The sequence below is a fragment of the Brienomyrus brachyistius genome, chromosome 20, assembly GCF_023856365.1.
Source record: "Brienomyrus brachyistius isolate T26 chromosome 20, BBRACH_0.4, whole genome shotgun sequence".
NCBI lineage: Eukaryota > Metazoa > Chordata > Actinopteri > Osteoglossiformes > Mormyridae > Brienomyrus > Brienomyrus brachyistius.
Window position 1 is genome coordinate 13,765,026 of NC_064552.1, and position 21,692 is coordinate 13,786,717.

A 21,692-nucleotide genomic window follows, 5' to 3' on the forward strand; every position below is an offset into this window, starting at 1 on the left:
CGTGGTATTGTATCGGAGACTTGCATAAACATGATGTTCGAATGTGATCTCTTTAAAACTGTCATCATAATCTAATCCCTTCTACTGTCAATTTTACTTCCAACTGTGACTCATAGCATTCCAGCACACACATTGTATCGTTCTAATTTTCAGGTTTTTTCAGTTTTCAGTGCTATTCCTCTACTGTAGTTGCTATTTTTCCGAGTCATTTCAGAATTCTGCAGACTTCAGTACTAAAGCAAAGTGAACTTTCTTGACTGCTGAAACTCATCCCTCAGCAAATTCCTTTAATAGTCACATGTGAAATTTTACCACAGATTATCGTGATGGGACATTCAAACTACGGGGGTTCAACCAAATTGGACAAGGCCTTGAAAATTGTTTAAAAAGTAATTTTGACATATGAATGCAAATATTCAGATATGTGGTTTTCAGATCCTCGTTCAGGCTGCTTTTCAGTCTGTTTACAAAGGAGAAAAAAATTCAGCGAGCAAGAAACTATGGTAGTAATGAACTGGCAGGTTGAGAAATACATGCAGTAAACAGAGTGTTCGGGAGATTTGTTGATACTGTGCTCAGCTACTGCCTCAGTGATTGATCAAGCCTTTCATTTGTGATCATCATAACCTTCAACATCCAGATATTGTGAAGTTTTAAAAATAATACAAAAGGCTCTAGGTCTGCTGTGGTGGGATTTTAATTCAGCTATATTGCAACCTATTATATATGTCAGTGTTTCTTAATCCTCAAGTCTACATTTTTGCTCTCTCCAAGCTCCCAAACATACCTGCAAAAGGTATACAGTGTTCTTGAGTGTTAAAACGTGAACTGTCAGCAGGTGCGTAAGGACTGCTAAGCTTAGTCAAACTTTTTTCATCTGATCTCTCAATATCTAAACTGAGTTTCCCAAATTCTGCTCCTGGAGGCCAGAATCCGATACAGTTTGCAGACCTTCCTGCTCAAACACACGTTAACCAGCTGATTACCAGGTTTATAGATATATTTGAGCAGGGAGGTCTGCAGACTGTGTTGGATTGTGGCCCTCCAGGATTGGAACTGGGGAACCCTGATCTAAATGTTTGAATTTGAGTAAATGGGTTGCATTGAGGACGTGTAGGAAAGGTGGTATGCTCATTCCTGGAGCCCCGCAGGGTACCATCTTACTCCTCAGGGACCAAGTGCTCCTTCCAAGTAAGCTATAGCCTCGTCCTCCCCAGAGCTTGCTCTGGCCATGCCATTTATTAGCCTCTCCCAGTGTTCCAGGGCCTCCAGTTACAGTAGAGGTTTATGGGAGACGTTTTTAAACCGAAGGCATCGTCTGCGTTATCTAAAGCTCATGCTCTAAGCTAATAAAATATGACTGACTGCATCAAACTTGTCAGTCAGCCAAGTATTTGAATTCTACTCTGGTCAACACATCGGAATGTGAGCACAAATGTCCCAGGAAACAGTCATAGACAGAACGTTAATTCTCTAGATTTATTACGAGATTTTTGGAGCTTCAAGGTCAAGCTGTTCCTCTGTCACACATCGACAGGCATGAGGCATGGAGAGAGAGAGAATACAACCATTGATTTTGAACCAATAGGCTGATTGTTTGAATTTTCATCCAAGGCCTTTGCTCTGGTTATTTAGAAAGATACATTAAGAAGTACAGCAGCTCAGCCATAATGTATGTAATAGATACTCATTTGTTTAGCTGCTATTAAGTGGTGAATTACACCATTTTTCTTGTCAAAATTTGCATTTGATGCCACCATTGTCACTGCTATGCCAATTGTCTGTATTTTCACCAGCTAGGGATTAATTATAGAACGTTAAGGGTGTCTTTAGTTTGCAGAGTCCCTTCTAAATTATTGTTGGCTTGTTAATTAAGCTTCTGTTTCAGTGCTTCCATTACCCATCTCCCCTACATGTCATTAATATATTTATTTAGATATTTATATAGTCCCATCTCTGTTGCCTTGATGCGTAATTACTCTGCTGACGTAGCACCAGCTCATTAAGAGTTTCTCCATTGTCTCGTTAGTTAGTGAGTTTAATTCTCCTGCCCAGTGCCCACTGGTGGGTAAAGCAGAGCGTGGCACGTGCCGCTCGTTCCATTTTCGAATTCGTGGCTTTTGAGTCGGTGTCATCGCGTTCGATCTGTCTGGGAATCACACGGGGTTGATTGACTTAAGAAAGCATCCCAATAATGAAGCTGTGAATGCAGTGGAGCTAATTTAGCAGGAGCAGCTCTTTGTCCGGCTGAGACGAAATGTAAGAGAGAAGCTTCTGGTAGACTGGGATGATAGACGCCAGTAACAGGAGGAATAATGCTAACAAAACTGCGTGGCTCTGTTTCAGTATCGTCATGGTAACTAGACTATAGCCACATGAGGGTGTGTGTGTGTGTCTGTGCGTGAGAGCAGGGAGCCTGGAAGGATTGCACGTCCCTGTATTTCACCCTGAAAAATGTGTAGTGCCAGGAAACAATGCAGCAACAAGCAGGACAAGACTTACACAAAGGTGAGGGCTGGATAAAATACAGAGGCTGAAGGCTGCAGGATTTACCTCACGCATTCCATCTTCTGTTCTCCTAGCTGGCAGCCTCGTCCAGGGCCGCTGACGCAGGCACTGAAAGATGCCGAAAGATGTTGCAATATCAGCAATGCAAATGAAACAGCATTGATAATATTTTATATTAAATAATCCTAGCAGGTTACATTTAGCAAATTCGCTATTAGAGCATCTTCATTCTGAGGTACAGCAAATGTTGTTTTTCCAAGTAAATAAAATCTTTGTTTTTTGTTTTACAGTTTTGTTACATTTATGTTTAAGATTATTTTTAAAAGTTTGCTTTCTTGCTGATGTCATGAATGCTGCCAGAAACCCTCTGAATTATTCTAGTCCTGTGGTTGTCAGTCCTGTTCCTGCTGTTTCTCGGTACTGTGCTTTGTCCGCAGAGGATGAGTGTAACGCCCAAGCTCTGCATAGGTAGCATCCCGCGCAGGCCTGCCTCTGTAAAATGCCTTTCGAAGCACTATGTCGAAAGTTACTGAAAGGAGTGAAGTGTCAGGTGTTTTCTCTGGATATATTGAGTGTCGATGAGTGCTTCAGATTTCATTACCGAGAGAGCAAATTTATCGGTGAGTTGTAAAACAACCGCTATTTGCGATGATTAAGTAATGTGGTTTCCCTGTATGAAGGCAATGTTTTCTTTAATTAAGAGACGACTCTGAAGTGATTGGTGCTTATTGGCATCCAGTAGCTGTAATATGACAAATGAAATGAATTTGAGTCAGAAACCGCTGTAGAATTTGGGTTTTAATCAGGGCTGAGTTATAGCAGCATGTGGCTCAGCGGGCTAAACCTCCCTGCCCGACATTGGAAGGTGCTCGGTTCGAGCCCGGCCTCAGCAGAATAGCCTCACAGCTGTGGGCCCTTGAGCAAGGCCCTTAAATCCAAGGTCCGCAGGTGCTGTAGCTGGTCTCCCTATGCTGTGATCCTCAGGCATGCTCTGCTGTATCTGTTATGGAGAGCAGGATGGTGTAGGTTGTATACCATCACTTAACCAAACCTGGCATGGCGTGGTTACTCTCCCCCAGGGAGTCAGTCAGGATGGCAAGTGTAACTGTAGTGTTAGGCACAGAAAGGTACATTTATCGAGGTCAGGGTTTCATTTTTCAGGACTCACAGGTGCTGAATTATTAAACGGTAGCAAGTATGATGATGGGATCAGGTTTATTCAGAGCAGAAAAGAAGTGATCATATTAATGAATGCCTCCAAATCACCTGGTCATCTGACTGCACCCTGCCCCCCCCCCCCCCATAGTATGTGATCAAAAACTAAAAAAAAAAATTATATATATGTATATATAATTCTATTCTGATGCGTAATGGTGCTGATTTCATTCCATACACAATAATCATCAAGTGTGGGCACATACTAACGGGCCGTATGTCTTAAACTGATTAACCCCGTGAAAACAAATGCCTGGAAGGTATTAATCTGTTGGTTTTCTTGCATGGCGATGAAAATTAGCCTGGTAGCCTTTCAATCTGGCAACCTATCGACATACACAGCAGTGTAACAATGCAAATACGTAACATATCGTTGAAGGTCAGTCCTCTCGGTTTTTTGTCCATTGGAAATCAGCCGTGTTTGGATTAACTAATCGACTTGATAGGACTATAACACTGACCTCCTGGTGCTGTCTGTACTATTGTGACGCACAGTGAACCCAAAGGCATTAACTTAGATACCCGTTGGCTGCGGCTGGTAGGGCTCCAGAACGAGAATCACTTCTGCGCTTTTCACCGTGATCAGTTTTGGTGCCTTTCAAGGAAGCTGCTTCCTGGTGAAGCGACTTATCACAGGCGTGAGCCGAGGGCTCTGATTTGAGGAGTGCGAGCCACGTTCTGCTCGCTCTCCTCACCGCGCCGCCAGAGTTCAGGTCCTCCCACGTCTGCTTTGTTTGTTTCTGTCGGGTGAAATAGGTCTGCATTTCCCGCAAGTGCTGCTTTTCTTTCAACATGCAGGTCCGTATGTGACAAACGGATAAATGGATAAACAAGTAAAGCACTCGCTCGATGTGAGGAGACGTGTGTTTCCGAGATGTGCTTTACATAAAACGAGCCTCTTTGATTCTCTTTGGGTAAGCGTGTAAATCTCGAATCTGTGAGCAGAACCCCCTGTTATTCTTGTGCAATTTCGTTTCAAGGTTGTAATGAGGTGTAAGCTTTAGAATTTCAGAACATAAGATTGGAGGAAAATGGGGCTGACATGAGAGGCTGCTTTTCGTGACTGTGACAGAGGTTTACGATTTTTATACTGCACGCAGAAGCAGCCAGGACTGTGTTGTGCTGCTTTGTGGCCTTTCTGTCCAATTTTGTCTCTGCGCCCAGTTCGCAGAGGATTCCGGAACCCACTGGCTCTTTCTCGCAGCAGCCCACTCTCCCCGGCTGTGCAGTCCAGCCCGACCCATTTATTGCTGGGAAGTCTGAATGCACAAAGGACGGAACTCATTAGGGGACCCAGGAACTTATATTGTTTAATTACAGGCATGGTCGTCACAATAATGCTCAGGCTGATCCAGATATTTTCAGGGCCGGGAGGGGGATCAGATGCATCCGGGGTGGGTTACAGTAAAAATACATGCCAAGGTGTGGCACCCCCATGCTTATCTTCTGAGGCCTCCCTGCAGGGCTCCAAGCGGATCCTGAGGTCGAACGAGTACATCCTCCCGCCCAGCGGCCTGATGGAGACGGACCTGGAGCTCACGTTCTCGTTGCAGGTAAACCGTGGCAGGTAACCCGGCCCCTTTGTTTTCCTCTGCCTTCGAGGTGCATCTGGGCCTCGCTGTGCACGGGAAGAGGCCTGATCACCAGCATCCAGACAGCTTTCTGAATCAAAATGACAAAGGGGGCTGCCGTGAATACATAAGTTTGTAAGCATTGTGGGAAAAAGTGACTCAGTCGCACTCTCCCTGATGTGTTTGTCCTTTCTGTTGATAGTATCCGCATTTCCTCAAGAGGGATGCCAACAGGCTGCAGATCATGCTGCAGCGGAGGAAGCGCTATAAGAATCGCACCATCCTGGGCTACAAGACGCTGGCAGTGGGAGTCCTCAACATGGCTGAGGTCAGCTAGCATCTTTGGGCTGGAGCGGGCGGGGACCTCATTTCTTGTTTAGCATTCGCTTCTGCTTAAAAGTCTCTGTTTACGTTTCCCCCGTCACCTCCAGGCACGCCTCTCTCGCTAAACGCCCGCATTCTGAAATGAGCTGGAGCCGGGCGGCGCGAAGCCTCGGTTTTAGGCGCGCACCGGTGCCCGAGTGACTGCCCTCGCTGGGCACGAGGCAGAATAAATTTTCATGATCACGTACGCCTTGTTTACAAATGAAAGGTGCCCAGCTCTGCTGTCACCCGAGAAGGGAGCTTTTGTACACGAGATGAATCACGTTCACAGAACAAACACGGGGAAAGGGGAAAAAAAAAATAGCTGAAATTGTGGACCATCTGGACAAGATTTCATAAGCGGCTCCGCGGTGAGTGTCCGCACCCTGGCGGGCTGGAGCCTGGAGCCGGCCTCTGACGCAGGTGGCTGCTGCGAGCCTGCAATGGGCCGCGAGCTGTCGTGTCCCGCAATTTTTTGTGCGTGGGGATGTCTGCTACGGACCCTGTTCTGTTCCCTCACGTTCCGTTTTCTCCGATACTGCCCGATAACTGCCCTGATTGTTGCTTATCCTGTGAGATAATTACACTGTCTGTCTGCTGTGGGGGTGAGCCACGCTAATGCATTTTCTTCTGCATGTTTTCTAAAGTTCTGCGTAGAGGCGATCATTATGTTTTGAGGCAATTGAATAGTACCACCCTGCCATTGGCTGGCCAGTCTTAGGGGGGGCGGGGAGTCCAAGTGAATGGGACATTGAGCTTCAGTCAATGTACTAGTGTGGATTTCAGGCCATACATAGTAATCTACCAATGTGGGAATATGTCTATGGCTAGTTTGGTAGAATTTCGTTCTACTCAACATACTCGCCATTGGTTGGCGTTCTGATGTTCTCCAGTGGTGTACGGTATGCGAACTCTAGGGCTCTCTTACGGGGGCTTTAGCCTTTTCGTTAATGTCTAGTGACATTTCTCCTGGTGTATGGGGAAATAAAGGGCTTGCAAAAGTGAACAAGCGCACGTCATCTGGGACGGAGGAAGATGTTGGCTGAGCGCTGGCAGGCATAGCAGAAGCTGGTGGATGTCGTGGGTTCCGGAGCACGCTGCGGTTTGGAGGACGGCCGGCGAAGGGGAGAAGGAGAGTGAGCAAGCTGTAGGGCAGGAATCTCCCTGTAGGGATGCAGATGATGGGAGCAGCACCGGGAATCACTCCAGGAATAATCCAGCTAAGATTATGGGAAACATGTACACTGCTCTAGATACAGGCGGATGCACACTGTGACCCTGTATCAGATTAGGGGTGATGGATGGATGGATGGATGGATGGATGGATGGATGGATGGATGGACAGACGGACAGGTGGATGCCATTTTCTCAACTGTTCATTTTTACACTCGCTCTCTTTGCCTTGGATTTCATGCTATGATATTAGAACATTTGAAATTAACGTTTTCTGTCTGAATATATTTACAAACAGGGTGAAACGATTTTCATGGTCTTGAAAACCTTTCTGCGTTTTACATAAACATGGGTTTTTGAAGGAAACCGACAAAAAAAAATCAAATCCCTGGTCCAGGAAGCGGACGGACTGTGTGACTTTTTTTAAGACGCGAGCAGGTCGAAGTTAAGGTCCAACTTACGAACCTGCAGGTGATGCAGCATCCCACAGAGGGAGGCCAGATTCTGGGTCTCCATAGCAACGTGAAGGAGGCCCCGGTCCGTGCAGCCGAGATCAGCGTGCACTCGCTGTCCAGCCAGCCAATCGACCACGAGGACAGTAGCGTCCAGGCGGGGCCTAAGAGCAAGACCTCAGGTGGGAGCCTCGTCTCAAGTATTTCATTCACTAATTCAGTTATGCTTCAGTTTTATGTCCCCTCATTATCATGGATGCATGGCTGTGCTGAGGATAAATCACTTAATGCATATAATGCATGATGTCAGAGCAGATATGCATAGCGTATCAGCGCATTAAAACTGCATCGCAGCTCCTTCATGGCATCATTCTTGCTTTGATGACTTCAGCCCATTGGCATTTCTGTACATCCCAGTTTGTAGAATAATGCATTTGGAGTGTTATACTGGTGATGTGAGCGCACCGCATGGTCCAGGGAGACCCCTCCGAATGCAGGCCCCAGGCTGCCGCTCCTCTTGGCCGTTTGCCTGCAGAACCCCTGGAATGCACACATGTACACGGAATCCCTCACTGGCTGCTAATACCTCGCGTCCCTAAGCCCCGCGGCGCTGAGCGCTGATGTCGAGCACGAACATCTGGAGGAGGTCGGGTGCCGGTGAAAATGAAATGAGGCCGCAGTCCGTCTCCCCGCCCACAGCTAAGGGCCTGATCCCTGTAGGGGGGACGGGGGGAGGTCACTCTGCACTCTCCCCCATGCCCCATCCCTACAAGTATACGATGTTCCAGCAGATGTAAGCGGAGACCTCGGGCGTTGAGCCATAGGCTAATTGTTAGCTGGGGAAAAGAATTTAACCTTCCTAAGATCGGGGGCCACCCTCTATGACCTAGAGGTTTAGAACAGACCCCCAGTGGGTACGTTTTCTGCATGGATAATGAAAACAAGGGGATGTTACCCTACAATCTATGGTCACCCACAGATCAGCGGGAAGCATTGCTACTGCATATTAAATCTTCTTGGTTTTTTAAGAACTAAAATCGAACGCAAAATGAGCTGCAATATAAAATCATAATGAAATTATTGTTATAAGGGGTTTGGGAGTCATTTGATTGAGGTGTTTTTCTTTGATTACTTCCACCTGTCCCTCAGGAAGGTTGTAGCCCATGTTGGGCCTGGTTTCAGCCAGTAACCCCGATTATGTGGTATATGACGTAAGTACCCAGATCTCCTAGCTGAGTGTGAGGGGTTTTATGCATTCTGTCATGGTTCTGTTCACCGTTTCCACCAAAGAATTTTTCACAGTCCCGCGACCCCCCCTCCCCTCTGCGGGCTCATTGTATGATGATGCGCCTGCAGATGTGATGAATTCAGTTTAAAAAAAAATGAAAAAGAAAATGCTGCCTTTAGTATCAGCAAAAGCAGAATCATCTGTTTTACCATCCATTTTACTGTTCATTTTTGACATGGGACTGTAGTGACTGGTATAGCACATATCACTTATCGCATGCAAATAAGGCTGAAATCCCTAACCCAGAATAACATGGTAGTCATGGCTACACTGTGTTTCTGTATGGAGGCTCTAAGGTCTTTTTGGCATTTCTGTGGAAATGTGGTTTGATGGTGATGTGATTGAGAGCTGCTCAGCTCGGCCTGTGAGGCATCTGGAAGGCAAACCCCGGGAGTGACCTTTAAGTGTGGGAACAGTAAGCTCACTCGCAGGGTGTCGGCTCGTCTTCTCCAGATCGCTCTCCAGACATCGACAACTACTCGGAGGACGATGACGACAGCTACTCCTCCGAGCAAGAAGCCAGCGATGATGCCGTCCACGGCCAAGTAAGAACCACACCCAAGTCAACCAAGCTGAAATGCAGACATGCACGTGGGCAAACACACAGGCCTAAACTGCTCTCTTTCCTGTTGAAATCATGTTAGTCCATCATTTCAGTTGCACGTATATGCAGAAGATACTTGGCTTACGGTGGTCCTTGTTACGATACTTTGACTTCACGATGGGTACATTTTTTTTTCACTTTCAGTACATTATTTAATAAATTACATACTCAGCATTTTATTATGAAATATACTTTGTGTAAATGATTTTGTCCAACTTTGAACTAATGTAAGCATGTTTAAGGTAGGCTAGGCTAGGTGCGCTGTATTAAAATGCATGTTCGCCTTACGATATTTTCCACTTACGATAGATTTATCGTAACGTAACCCCATCGTAACCTGGGGAGAGCTTTTAATAAAAATGATGCTGAAGCTCTTTAAACTCTTAATACAGAGAATCCAACTTCTCCCAGATTTCGATTTTTATACGTGCATAGCATGTGCCGATGATCATTATTGAATGTGAGTCTTTGTGATTTCATAGGCTACTGTTGTGTTCTGCTCTGTTTTTGCACTTACACCACAAAAACGGGTTAAAAAGAGCCAGTCTAATTAGTCTGGTGTACTACGGGGACCCTTACTGCCATTCAGTACCCTGGTGGGCTTTGAGTACAAAGGCCATACGACAGGTGATGAGATCCTGCTGTGAGGAGCCACTGGTATCACCCTGTGCAAAGGCAATGCCTCATTACCGTGTCCTCATTTCCTAAGTAATCAAGCCTCACCATTTTACAGTTTATTTTTTGTTGTTTCTGTTAATGGCATTCCCAAACGCCACACTATCTCTGTTTGCTTGTTAATTTAAAACGGACCAGATAGCTAAACAGGAAGTGTACTCGCAGGGAACACACATGACCAGCCATTATGTTAATTCGGCAGTTGCCGTAACGTACATTAGACTCAGCTCCAGGGATTCAAGAGGTGTCTGGGAGGTAAGCAGGCTTGTAGAACCTCACGCGTAATTCACGGGTTTGGACGTGTCATCTCCCTAGTTACTTAAGAGGGACCACGTCCCGCTCCTCATTGGCTGCCCGGTAATGAAGCGAAAATGCAGCGATGTGCGAGGATGGTGTGATGGCAAGAGACATGGCTAACTCTTCGGAACGAACCCCGCAGGACCTCTACGATGAAGACGACGAGGTCAGAAAGCCAAAGAAGTCCCGCAGGAAAATGATCAGGACCACCTCCATGACCCGGGTACGAGGACCCTGCCGTTGAATAACTTCTGTCTGTTTTTTCTTCTGCAGTTGGTAAGGGAGCTGAGAATGAATGCTAAGATAGGCATGGGGAATTATCCAGAAAACCATGCAAACCATTGGCTCCGGTTCTCGTAATTGCTCATTATGGGGGAAGACTGTCTATTTATGGAGGCTCCTCTTGTAAGGGACACGGCAGCAGGGTCAGTGAGGAGGCCAGGCTGTGTCCCGTTTGACCTGACGTCTAATGAAGTCACACTGCTTTGTGGCAGCCGGCAGAATGTCTCCCCTTAATCCTCTCAGAGTAAAATGAGAAACGGCTGCGCGCAGGAAGTAGTTCATAACCCGCCGTCATTTCTATTTAAATATCTCCCCTTTCCCCTTCATGCACCCTTCATTTTGTTGGTTCCAGTTTGAAAATATCAGTCATTCCTGTAGTTCTGTGTTCTCTGCCATTTCTGGGTGACCTGGTTAGTCACTTGTGAAACTAGCCCCAGTCTCTATACACTCTTAAGGTGACCTGGGTTTGTGCTGTTAATCCGTGCATGTGGGGGGGAGGTGGGGGGTGGGGCATTAAGTACCGCTGGCAGGAAATGGAGGAAAGAATCCGTTCTCCGCACCACGGCCTCCAGTCCATGTGTGAAACTCTGCCATATAAATGTGCTTTGATGTTTGCCTGAGAGATTAGAGTGTTAGAGTGTTCTTTATAAAGTCTGCCAGCATGTTATTATTCCTGTCCACAATTACCATGACGACAGGGCCATGACAGGATACACGAGGATTCGCCGCATTCCAGGCGCTGCATTCGACCGAGCCGCAGTGATCTCGACCGCAGGAGCTCTAATACCTGTCCCCTTTTGGTTTTGGCAGCAACCCAACTTCAAGCAGAAGTTCGTGGCCCTGCTGAAGAGGTTTAAAGTGACAGACGAGGTGAGTGTAATGTCTGACACCGCGGTGACATATAGGGAGGTCTAACAAATTTGCTTACGGGCCCCGAGAAAAACTCTGCGACAGAAAATGGTGGATTTACACGTGGAAGTCATGCGACCTGCCGGCACATTCTGGATTTATGGTGTCGGGGAGGATCATCACGCCTCAGGTTGATGAATTTTGATCAGCAGAGATTTAGAGATGGACGTCAGTCGTGGCATGCCTTATAATCACGTCTGTCAGCCAGTCAAAGCAGGCCAGGCAGAAAATCATCCCCATCGATTCTTTTCACTCTTTTGTCCTATAATTTATAGATTATACCCATAATCTGCACGGTAACCCATCATATTATTGTTTTAATTTGTTTATTATTAATTGCCTTGTTAAGATTAGCTGATATTCTTATCCAGAGCAAATAAGACATCTTCTGCATCTTTCACAGCTTACACTTTATCCTTCTGTACTCCTGTGTGAAACATAAAACCATGGCAGTGATATTCACCTTGCAGGTGTTTGTGTTATTACAGTGTTATTCACCTTGCAGGTGTTTGTGTTATTACAGTGTTATTCACCTTGCAGGTGTTTGTGTTATTACAGTGTTATTCACCTTGCAGGTGTTTGTGTTATTACAGTGTTATTCACCTCGCAGGTGTTTGTGTTATTACAGTGATTATTCACTGGCATCATAATATCAAATCTTACATAATATCACAAATGCATTAAGCTTTTTTATTTGGGTTAGTGTACTCGTTTGAATATCCTCTCTCTGGTAGGTTAGGCTTAGTCTGAGTAAATCTGATTGGACAATAATGTGGATGGAGTGGAAATAGGTTATTTGTGACCAAATTCAGGTCCAGGAGAAAGCTGTCCTATTGTATCTCAGCCGGTGTCTCTTGAACCTGCTTTAGCCAGTACAGTCAGCCTGGGGGCGGTGGGTGGGGTAGTTGGGGAGGTGGGGGGGGGGGAGTGGTTGGGATTTGGGGGGTGGGCTGCTTGGGAAACATTAACCTCCTCAGCTGTGCATTTATGGTTTTCGCATCCGTGACTCACGGTCAGCCGACTGTGAAATACGGCCTTTATTAAATTGCCGCAGGCACTTTGACATTAAGTCCCCGGTGAGCGATTCTGCAAGCGACTTTCTGGGGCATCATCTAATATATGTGGGGCTATAAAAAAGTACATATCACCGCAGCAGTAAATGTTCTAACAGCGATGTTCTGTCAGGCTCGTGCCGCAGGCCGGCCAGGACGTCTGACCTCCGGTTCTCTCGATTGCGTTTGAAGATAAATATGAAGTTAGCGTGTCTGGAATGACCCGAGTCGCATGTGCCCGGTAATCTAATAAGGTGTAAGTTAGTTAAGTGGTCGCGATTGCAGCCACCTGCGGTCATTGCAGTTGTTGTCCTGGGCTGTAGATGCATTTGGACTTGGCAACGCTGTGGGGGGGTGGGAGCAGGATATCGCTGGCTGTCTGTCACGGCTGGCGGGTCACGCTGCATGGCTGCTTGCTTAGCTCATGTCCGCCCCGCCCCAAAGCCTCTCCTGTAATGATATATAGGTCAGGAGATAGACCTATATATAGCCAGACATGGACTGATACCAAACCAACGCTTCTTATGCCCTTGGGCATGTAGATCTGAGCTTCCTCATTCAGCTGTAGGAAGTGTGAACTGGTAACCGCTGTAAATTGCACTGGACGAATGACCCTCTAAGCAAACTGCAGCAGATAAATTAGTGTAGGTTTCATTTCGGGCAGCTCGGGTGTTTGCGTTGTCCGGGCTGCAGATCTATCCATGTCCAGAGTGTCACGGGTCGTGGTGCGCGAGCGCGGCGGAGAGCGGCGATTGTGTGGAAGGAGGAAGCAGGCAGGCAGGATACGGGACGAACGGGGTTTATTTGGGAATACGGGGATCTCACGCAAACAAACATCGATGAACATCAATGACGGACACAGGACTCGGGTAAGACACGGACTGAAATACACAGGACTGATTGAAAATAATCAGACACAGCTGGGTACAATCCGGGAAACACACGTGGGTAGGCAGGGGGCGTGGCACACAGGAGGAGCCGACGAGCAGGGCATGACACAGAGGTTTTAGATTCTACCCTTGGTCAGGGGCAGATTAATATCTATGAGGTCCCCAGGCTGACATGGCAGCCCCCCCCCCCTTCAAGGTGGGCCTTTTGAACTATTTTTATGAGCCAAAAGAGAAAGGAGAGAGAATTTTAAAACAATGCAAGTTCAATGATTCGCTTTGATAAAATGTGTTGATCAGGGTGGAGTGGGGCTTGGAGGGCTGATGGTGAAATTTGCTGATCGATTGGCCAGATTTAACTGCTCATATGCTGTATAAATATGCATATCAGCCTCCTTCTGTAGGCTGCTGTCTAAGCCTGGATTTGGCCCTGCCTCCGGCCAGCGCTAGTCTCCAGCCACTGGTCCTCCATCTACCACCCTGCTCAGCTGTCACCCAAGTCTGGTGCCCCAAGCTGCACTCCAAACACACCCAGTGGGGAGCTAGTTTAGACAGGACGGTCACCGGGGTGATTTCCAGGAAGCCTTTCGCTCTCCCTCCCCCAGAGACGAGTGTTTTCAAGCCTGGCGTGCTGCCCAAGGACTAAGGCATCAGAGCTCCTCCTCGATTGATTTAATCAGGAGCAGTTTATTTTAAATGATTTAAATTTATTGTGGGGATTAAAGCACATCCTGGACAACAGGGGAATGTTTTTTAGGTATCAGTTAGCTAAGCGTAGTGCCTGTGCAATTATTGTGGTTTTCCTTTATTTTTTCAGCTCTCTGAAAACCTTGAATGACTGCGATGTTCTGCCTTGTGGCTTGAGATAAAGAAAGAGGAATTAAACCTGGTTATATTTTATGCAACATATGTCAGACCTGAGTAAGCAAACTATGGTTTTTTTCCTCCATATGTAATCAGCGAATTGACAACTGCTACAGTTTTTTTTGGCAGTGAAATTCCCTTAAGGTTTCCCATCCAGTGACGCATGATGATTTATCGGTAGTATTGTTAAGACACGCTTGAGGAAGTTTCAAGCGTCAGTAGAAGTACCTAGATCGTCACGGACAGCTGGGCTGACCGTTGTGTGTGAGTCTCCATTTAGAGGAAGTCTGAGCTGTTATGTCATGTTTGGAAATGCCTCCATAGATCTCAAAGCTCAGGTGTTACAGATCGAGACGAGAAATCGACAGGCCGGAACGATATTTTATTTGATTTGTCTGTCAACCTTAGGTCATGTTGGATGAGTCAATTAATCGGTTAGGCTATTAAACATGCAAACAACTCAGATAAAGTGTTAAAGCTGATTCTTAATAGGCTGTTTAACTTAATTATGTTTAAGAATTATGAATGTGTTCAAGTGTAACATAGGGCTGCAGGATATTATATCGAACTGGGAATTTCACCCCGAGATGGATGTCATACCAAAGCTGCCACATTTCAATCAAAATCGACTGACATAAGTTAAATCAAGGCAGAAAGGCAGAGTGATGTATAATAATAAATAGTTTTCCTCGCAATCTAAATGGTCCATTACTGTAAACATGACTGAAGGCAGTTACTTGCTGTCAAGTGTCAGACCCCTCAATATGGAGATTGCACTGCTTCATTTGGGCCTGCTGGTACTCGCAGGGTGTAGATGGGTGATTCACAGAGGAACGCATGTCCTCTACGAACGCGCTTCCTGTGTGATTGAGTTTCATTTCATTCTCATTTTCAGCAGAATCCTCCAGGATTCCCTACTCTTGGTTATTCAGACCCATGATGGAGTTCTGCGATTTCACATACCAGACTTGTACGTTGGCGGGTGAAAAGGGAACGTTCAGGCCATAACGAGGAGGGCTGTGACCTGTGCTGTGTCGCCCCCCCCAGAGATGGCATTTGCCTGAGTCACTTTTTTTCATTTTTGAGCTGAAAGTGCAGCTTTCCTGTCCCACAGATTTGGGAGGCAGCAGCATCGCCTCTCAGATGCTCCACACTTCACATGCACAGCAGCACAGGCAGTAGCCTCACAGCTGCGAGCAAACTCACAGCCACACGGCAGCATGTCGTTAGCAAGGACGTTCTTTACTGTGAGTGAAGACAACACAAATCTTGCGATTTGTAATACATGGAAAGCTAAAGTAAACTGCGGGGGAAACACCATGAAAACATGGTGAAAATTCCCAGGTAAATGTTGGACTGATTATGAAACATGCGTATACAAGGTCTTAAAAAGGAATAATCATTAAAATTGCAAAGCTGAAGGTTTTTTTTTCCAATGACAGAGTAAAAATTTTTTAGCTGAACTTTAGCCCCCTACGCTATAATGTCTGTACGGTATGAAGGCGTGAAAAAGTCTGATCTTAATCTAACGTAGTAGAGATGTAAGAATTGTATGTGCATAACACGCAGTGCTGGTATTAATAATATTACTCTGCACTTATTATTATTTGGAATAGTATAGTCGGTTTGTAACCTATAGCCTTTTTATGTTAAGATGAGTAAAAAAATACAAAAAGGTTCATGTCGTGTTTTCTGGTGAATTTAAACATGCTGGAAAATTATACAAGTAACTGACATTTGTTATTTAAGTCTGTCACACCTGCTCTTGTTAGGTAAAGTAAAATACGTCGGATAAAATTAGTTGTATGGCAACTCATTTTCAGTTAATTGTTACTTGTACCTCTTTGAAGTCTCAGAGCACTTTATTTTGAGACTTGATTAAGCGAGAGACGATCCTGAAACTTAGTGCAGTTTGGGAGAAATTGTAAAGTGTAACAATTACTTTTATTATTATGAAGCTAAGATTTTGCATTGAAGAATTGAAGAAAATTACATTTTAGTCTGTATGTGCTGTTAATTGTAGTTCTTAGAAAGAAAATTGGAATCGGCAAAAAACGGTATCGGCAGGTAACACTTGCAAAAATTCAGAAATCAGAATCGGCAAAGAAAATTGCAATTTGTGCATCTCCTACATGTAGGGGGCCTTTTTTTGCATTGGATTTACATCCAAAATGAATCCATTTGACATAGACAGGATTGTACATTTTAGCCGTCTTTGCTATACAGCAATAAAACTCTTAATTTCTTTTCTCTTACTTTCTCCTCATGTCGTTACGTTACAGTCATCGTTCATAGATCTTATACGTAACCGTGAATGTCCTTTGGCATTTTTTACTTTTTAATCTAGCAATTCAGAAGTTAAAATAATCCTCCTTGAGGCCAGGCACTTTGATGGTTATAAACCTACTTCCCAACAGGCGATCTGGGTTTCTACGTGCCTTATATATGCTGCGTGTTAATCTCTCGACTAAATACATCGTAAAAGCAAGCTGTTCTGCCGTCGTGTTTCAGATCTTTTTGGTTGCCTTCTATCTTCGGTGTTTAGGAAATAAGGCGTGCATGTATTTAAAAATTATATTTGCCTTATTTTTCTTATGACAGCATGTCATCTAATGACATCACACTCACTGCATGGCTCATATTGTTTTATCTGAATATTTAAATTAAATTTAATGAAATCAATTAAATTTAGTTTGAATGACTGCTTGAAATTGAATGACATGGGTTTTGTCGATATGCTAATTTAGGTTCTGGACTCAGACCCAGTGGACCAGACACAAGAGGTTGAGGAGGATCTGGATCTTCTCTATGACAGCCTGGAGGTGTACAACCAGAGCGACAGTGGGCCTGAGATGGAGGACAATGAAAGCGTTCTCAGCACACCCAAACCCAAACTCAGGTGTGGTTCACACTCCAGAATCTCTGTTTCCCGATTCCTCCATCTTAAGCAGATATTTGTCTGCCTGTCGCTTTGCACTCCGTCTGAATTAATGTGCTTAAATTGTGAAATTTTCCACAAACATGCCTTAATCTTTCTCAAATGCTAATACAAAAGTAATTTACAAATCAAAGAAATGACACTAAAAATAGTGAAAATGAGAAGTGAATAATCTCTTTGGAAGCAGTGACATTTCATCAAAAAACAAGGTGCTCTTCCAGTTTTTACGTAAGAATCTTTCGTTTGTGACGTCAAATTCTCTTTCATTATTCATTTCTGAGTATCACAGATTAGGAGTCGCAGATTAGGAGTCGCAGATTAGGAGTCGTCGATAGGAGTTTTAGCGTTAGTTTGGCGATCACACTAGCCAGTGAGATGCTGTGCGTTGGCTGCCTGACTGCGAATGGACTTTTACAGCTGGGCGCCTCTGGTGTGATTTGCCGTTTGCCTGGCATTTTGACATCGCCTTGACTATATGTTTTCCTGCGGCCCCCTTGTGGACTCGCAGTACCTGCTGCAGGGCAGCGCTCCCAGCTGCCCGGCCGCCCGCACACTCAGCAGACTCCGTCTGTCCTTTCCAGGCCCTTTTTCGAAGGGATGTCCCACTCAAGCTCGCAGACGGAGATCGGCAGCCTGCACAGCCAGAAGAGCCAGCACAGGGAGACCAGCAGTGCCGTGAGTTGACCTCCCTGCCCCACACGTTAAGACAGGCCATTAGCCATTGGCTGAGTAACGATCAGCAAGGGCATCGGTGCATTGACACTCTGTTTTCTTGATTGTTGTTGGACCTACAGATACCGATGGGGGTCCATGTTTGGCTCTTTAGCCATAATTGACAATTAAGGGGTCAGTGTTGGGTCAGTACCTGGTTAGCGTGTGGTATTGCAGCCTTGCTGCCATACTACCCTCCCCAGTATGCACAGGTGCGCAGCCAGCAGATTCTCATCCATATGTTATATCAGTTACATAGCCAAGCATCAGCTATGCTGGCAGCAATCCCAGAATGCAATAGGACATAACAAACTGGATGGGATACCAGTCAGTTCTCACAGGCACATGTAAACACATCTTAGTCACATCCATCCATCCATCTGCCTTCACCGCATCTCTAGTACATGGTCACGGTACAACTCAGTCATATAAGAAGGGCAGTTGAATTTTTCCTTAACAGTTTTCAGATTGTTCTAGAAAACACAGACGATGTTTTTTATGAACTCAAGGAGAACCTTCCAGTGCTTTTACTTGAACCTCAGAGTCTACACCGACCCCAACATCTCTTCCCCACCTTTAAATTCAATTTAAAAAATGCTGTACGACCCTAACAGTACAACAGAAAATGTATGTAACTGAGCATGCTATAGGAATACCAAACGAAGTCTCAACAGTGCCCCCTTTAGGATGGAGTAGTAATTGTTAAATATGTGCTCTTCTACAGGGCCGAGATTTCCTGTCTGTGGAGATGAGCAAGGTGCCTGGGTCCAGGTATCAGGACGATGCTGCTAATGAAGTTGGGCTTGCGGTGAGTGTCCTGGGTGATGGAAAGGGCCCAGTCCCTCTGTTCTCTTACCCCCCCTACATAGTACCTTGCTGCCACACTGGCCTGTAACATCTGGATCCTCCCTTATCTACGTTCACCCCAGCATTTGTCCAACCTTGCTCCTTGAATCTCCACCAGACCCGAAACGTCGATCCTCCTCTTTTGCCGAAGGGAACATGGTTCCACAGTGCATCTCCTGTATTGATCAAATGCTCGGTCACATGACCCGGCTCTTAAAGAAGCCCCACACCTGAGTTCCTCGCATTGCCATGGCCACTGTTAATACGAGCCGCTTTATCCAGCACCTTCTTAATGTGGCAGCGTAGATTTTACCTGCAGATGTAGATGTTGGCTTTCAATCTGAGTCTTATTGGCCATTTAAGGGATTGTAAGGGATCTGTCTGCCTGTCTGTCGACCAGTCTGTCTGTCGGTCAGTCTGTCTGTCTTTATCTGTCCATCTGGAGAGGATACGTCTGCATTGGTGTCTAGCAAATTTTACTCAATGATGTTGTTTTTATTTTTACCTGCAGGAAGTGGAAACCGAGGACGTGGGGTCCGGGACAGGAGACACGAGTGGCAGCCGGGACATTTCTGATAAGCCACCCCTTTCTGGGGGGGGGAAGCTTTGCAAGACCGAGTCCCAGACGCACATGTCACCCAGGTATCATGCACATGGGAGGATACCACTAATGAAAGCTAATTAAACGCCTCTTTTAATCCCCATTTTCTACCTGAAGTCTTCAGATTTTGCTATTACTGACGTGGATCTATTAAAATCCATAAAAAATTATATAAATAAATGGGTGAAAAACTTGCTTACAACCAGCTGACCGTCCAGCCTAAATATCGCTGGCAGTGGCATGCTTTGTTTGGAACGGTGTTTGGCCCGGTTTGTATTTCTATTACTTTTAATTTAATCTGCCGTGTTTTACTTTGCAAAAAAACCAGCAGTTGTTGCATTTATTTCTGATAGCTGCTGTTAACAACGATTGTTTTCCTTTCGAGTGAAATCCAAATTATGTCCTTTGGACGTATAATTTTCATGTAACAGGTGGGAACGATTTAGACAAGCAGTTTAAATTTAATGCCGCTGTTTGCTGGATTTCGGGTTTTTTTTCTTTTCTTTTTTCTTTCTGCCCCTCCGCTCTGTGCGACCCGTTCCAGGCCCTCCGCTCTCCTTCTGCATTCGCAAACATGCCCAACTGACTCAGCAGATGTTGTGGGCTTCCTCTCAGCCTGGAGGGATTTCTGAGCTCCATGAAAGCACAGCTCTCGGCCGCGTGGCATTAATTACCTCAATGTCCATGGCATCGGTTCACCCTTTTACCAACACCGTCAGCGGACTTGTCGTATTACGTCGGATCGCGTTGAACTTCTGCCGCGCGCTGAGGTTCCGCGCCCCAGAATGGCGAACCCCGCCCGCGGAGGCCTGCGACAAAGTTCCGACGCGGTTGTGTTTGTGGCTCGCTCGCAGATCCTGCTCGTCTTTATTACTGCGATCCCTGAAAGCGGTTCACTGTGAAACCGATGATGCGGCTCCTCCTGGCAGCGCCTGCCTCGCTCCATCCGCGCTGGCTCTGCTGCCTGGTTTCTGCGGCCCGCCGAATGAAAAAAAGCACGGCGTGATCCGTCTGGGCCTGGGAGGATCCCTGCCTCCGCCGGGAGCCCGTGGTGAAATCACGCCTGTCTCTCTTTCCCCAGCAAAGCGGAGAACAAGCTTCAGAGACGCCCCCGGAGCACCTCCATGAAGGACCGGCAGAACTCCAAGGCCCAGAGCGACCGTACGAGCAGCATCGACAGCGAGACCTCTCCCGACTCGCGGCTCACCGCCCAGGTCCTCTTACATGTGCTGTTTCCCGCTCTGCCAATGCCTCCTGCACTAGGACACCCCCTGCCCGCTTAACGAGGCTCAACATTCTAGCACAGACCTGCTCTCAAAACCATGTGTGATTGTCCTGAGTCCTGCTGATGGTTCCGGAAATAGAAAGAAGGGTTTTGATCTTAGCTCTGAGAACATATCCTAACCTCATAAAATGAACCTTAGATATTTACCAACCTTAGATATATAATATTTAGACATTATATTTAGATTAAAGCCACTTTTCATTGATGAGGTTCATAATTCTATTGAGAGGTCAAAATTAAACTCCGAAAACTGCATTTGCTTAGTGTTAACAAAAATATTATTTTTGAGATAGTTTTCTAATAAAAAACGAAAACAAATTAGTTAAAAAAGAGATCCGATTCGGATTAGGATCATTTCATTATTAAACTGTAATGTGGATCGGTCAGCGTGTGCCTAAACCCCCCCCCCCCCCCCCCCCCCCCCGTCCTCTCGCTTGCTCAACCTCCTGGTCCTGCTCCCAGATCCCCAGGAAGTCTGTGTACGACCAGCTGAACCAGATCCTGATTTCGGACGAGCAGCTGCCTGAGAGCATCATCCTCATCAACACCATGGATTGGCAGGGCCAGGTGAGCCCAAGCTTAAGGAGCGGCCTGCGGCACAGGGGGCCGGCAGTAGGTGGCGCTAAGCCGGCCACCTGCTCAGGGGGGCCTCCGGACTGAGGAGCTACAGGGACACCTTGAGTGACAGGGCCAGGTGGAGCACCGCCCCACACAGGATGCGTGTACATACATTACTGAAGGGGGCTGCGGTTTCCTCCCAGCTGACTCCTTAAGTCTGCGAGCGCAGCGTAAATCTGATCTCCTGTCAGCTTCATCAGTGTCCTTTTAATCCTTGCTCTCAGAGTCTGACATATACACAAGTACATGAGCAGAATATGAACAGGTAGCCATTCAGTCACATTTTGCACTGGCTACATATGCAGGCAGCTCTCCACATAGAATAACATAGACGTAAATAATCTTTTCCATGCGAGTCAGATTTTACGTACGTCACATTTACCTTCCCATACCATTCAAGACAACTTATAGTAAAAATAAGCCAAAATATTTTAGTAATTCCTACTAAAGAACACATTGAAAAGAAAATTTACTTGCAGGCATATGTCACCTTTTTGCGTAAGTGCTTCTGTAATCTCTGTGTGTTAGAGATATTTTTAAGTCCACATTTACT

At 45.9% G+C, this 21,692-nt stretch overlaps 1 protein-coding gene across 2 annotated transcripts in view; it reads left to right on the forward strand.

The window, feature by feature from the left end:
- si:ch211-126j24.1 (phosphofurin acidic cluster sorting protein 2) overlaps positions 1 to 21,692 on the forward strand; it is a 77,178-nt gene that overhangs the window by 38,298 nt on the left and 17,188 nt on the right. For both annotated transcript variants that reach the window (XM_048987436.1, XM_048987437.1), the window contains exons 3-14: positions 5,187 to 5,276; positions 5,497 to 5,622; positions 7,302 to 7,464; positions 9,024 to 9,115; positions 10,289 to 10,369; positions 11,239 to 11,298; positions 16,888 to 17,039; positions 17,660 to 17,753; positions 18,514 to 18,597; positions 19,147 to 19,277; positions 20,318 to 20,450; positions 20,984 to 21,088. In XM_048987436.1, the coding sequence (XP_048843393.1) occupies positions 5,187 to 5,276; positions 5,497 to 5,622; positions 7,302 to 7,464; positions 9,024 to 9,115; positions 10,289 to 10,369; positions 11,239 to 11,298; positions 16,888 to 17,039; positions 17,660 to 17,753; positions 18,514 to 18,597; positions 19,147 to 19,277; positions 20,318 to 20,450; positions 20,984 to 21,088 (1,311 nt within the window). The remainder of the gene's footprint in view (positions 1 to 5,186; positions 5,277 to 5,496; positions 5,623 to 7,301; positions 7,465 to 9,023; positions 9,116 to 10,288; positions 10,370 to 11,238; positions 11,299 to 16,887; positions 17,040 to 17,659; positions 17,754 to 18,513; positions 18,598 to 19,146; positions 19,278 to 20,317; positions 20,451 to 20,983; positions 21,089 to 21,692) is intronic.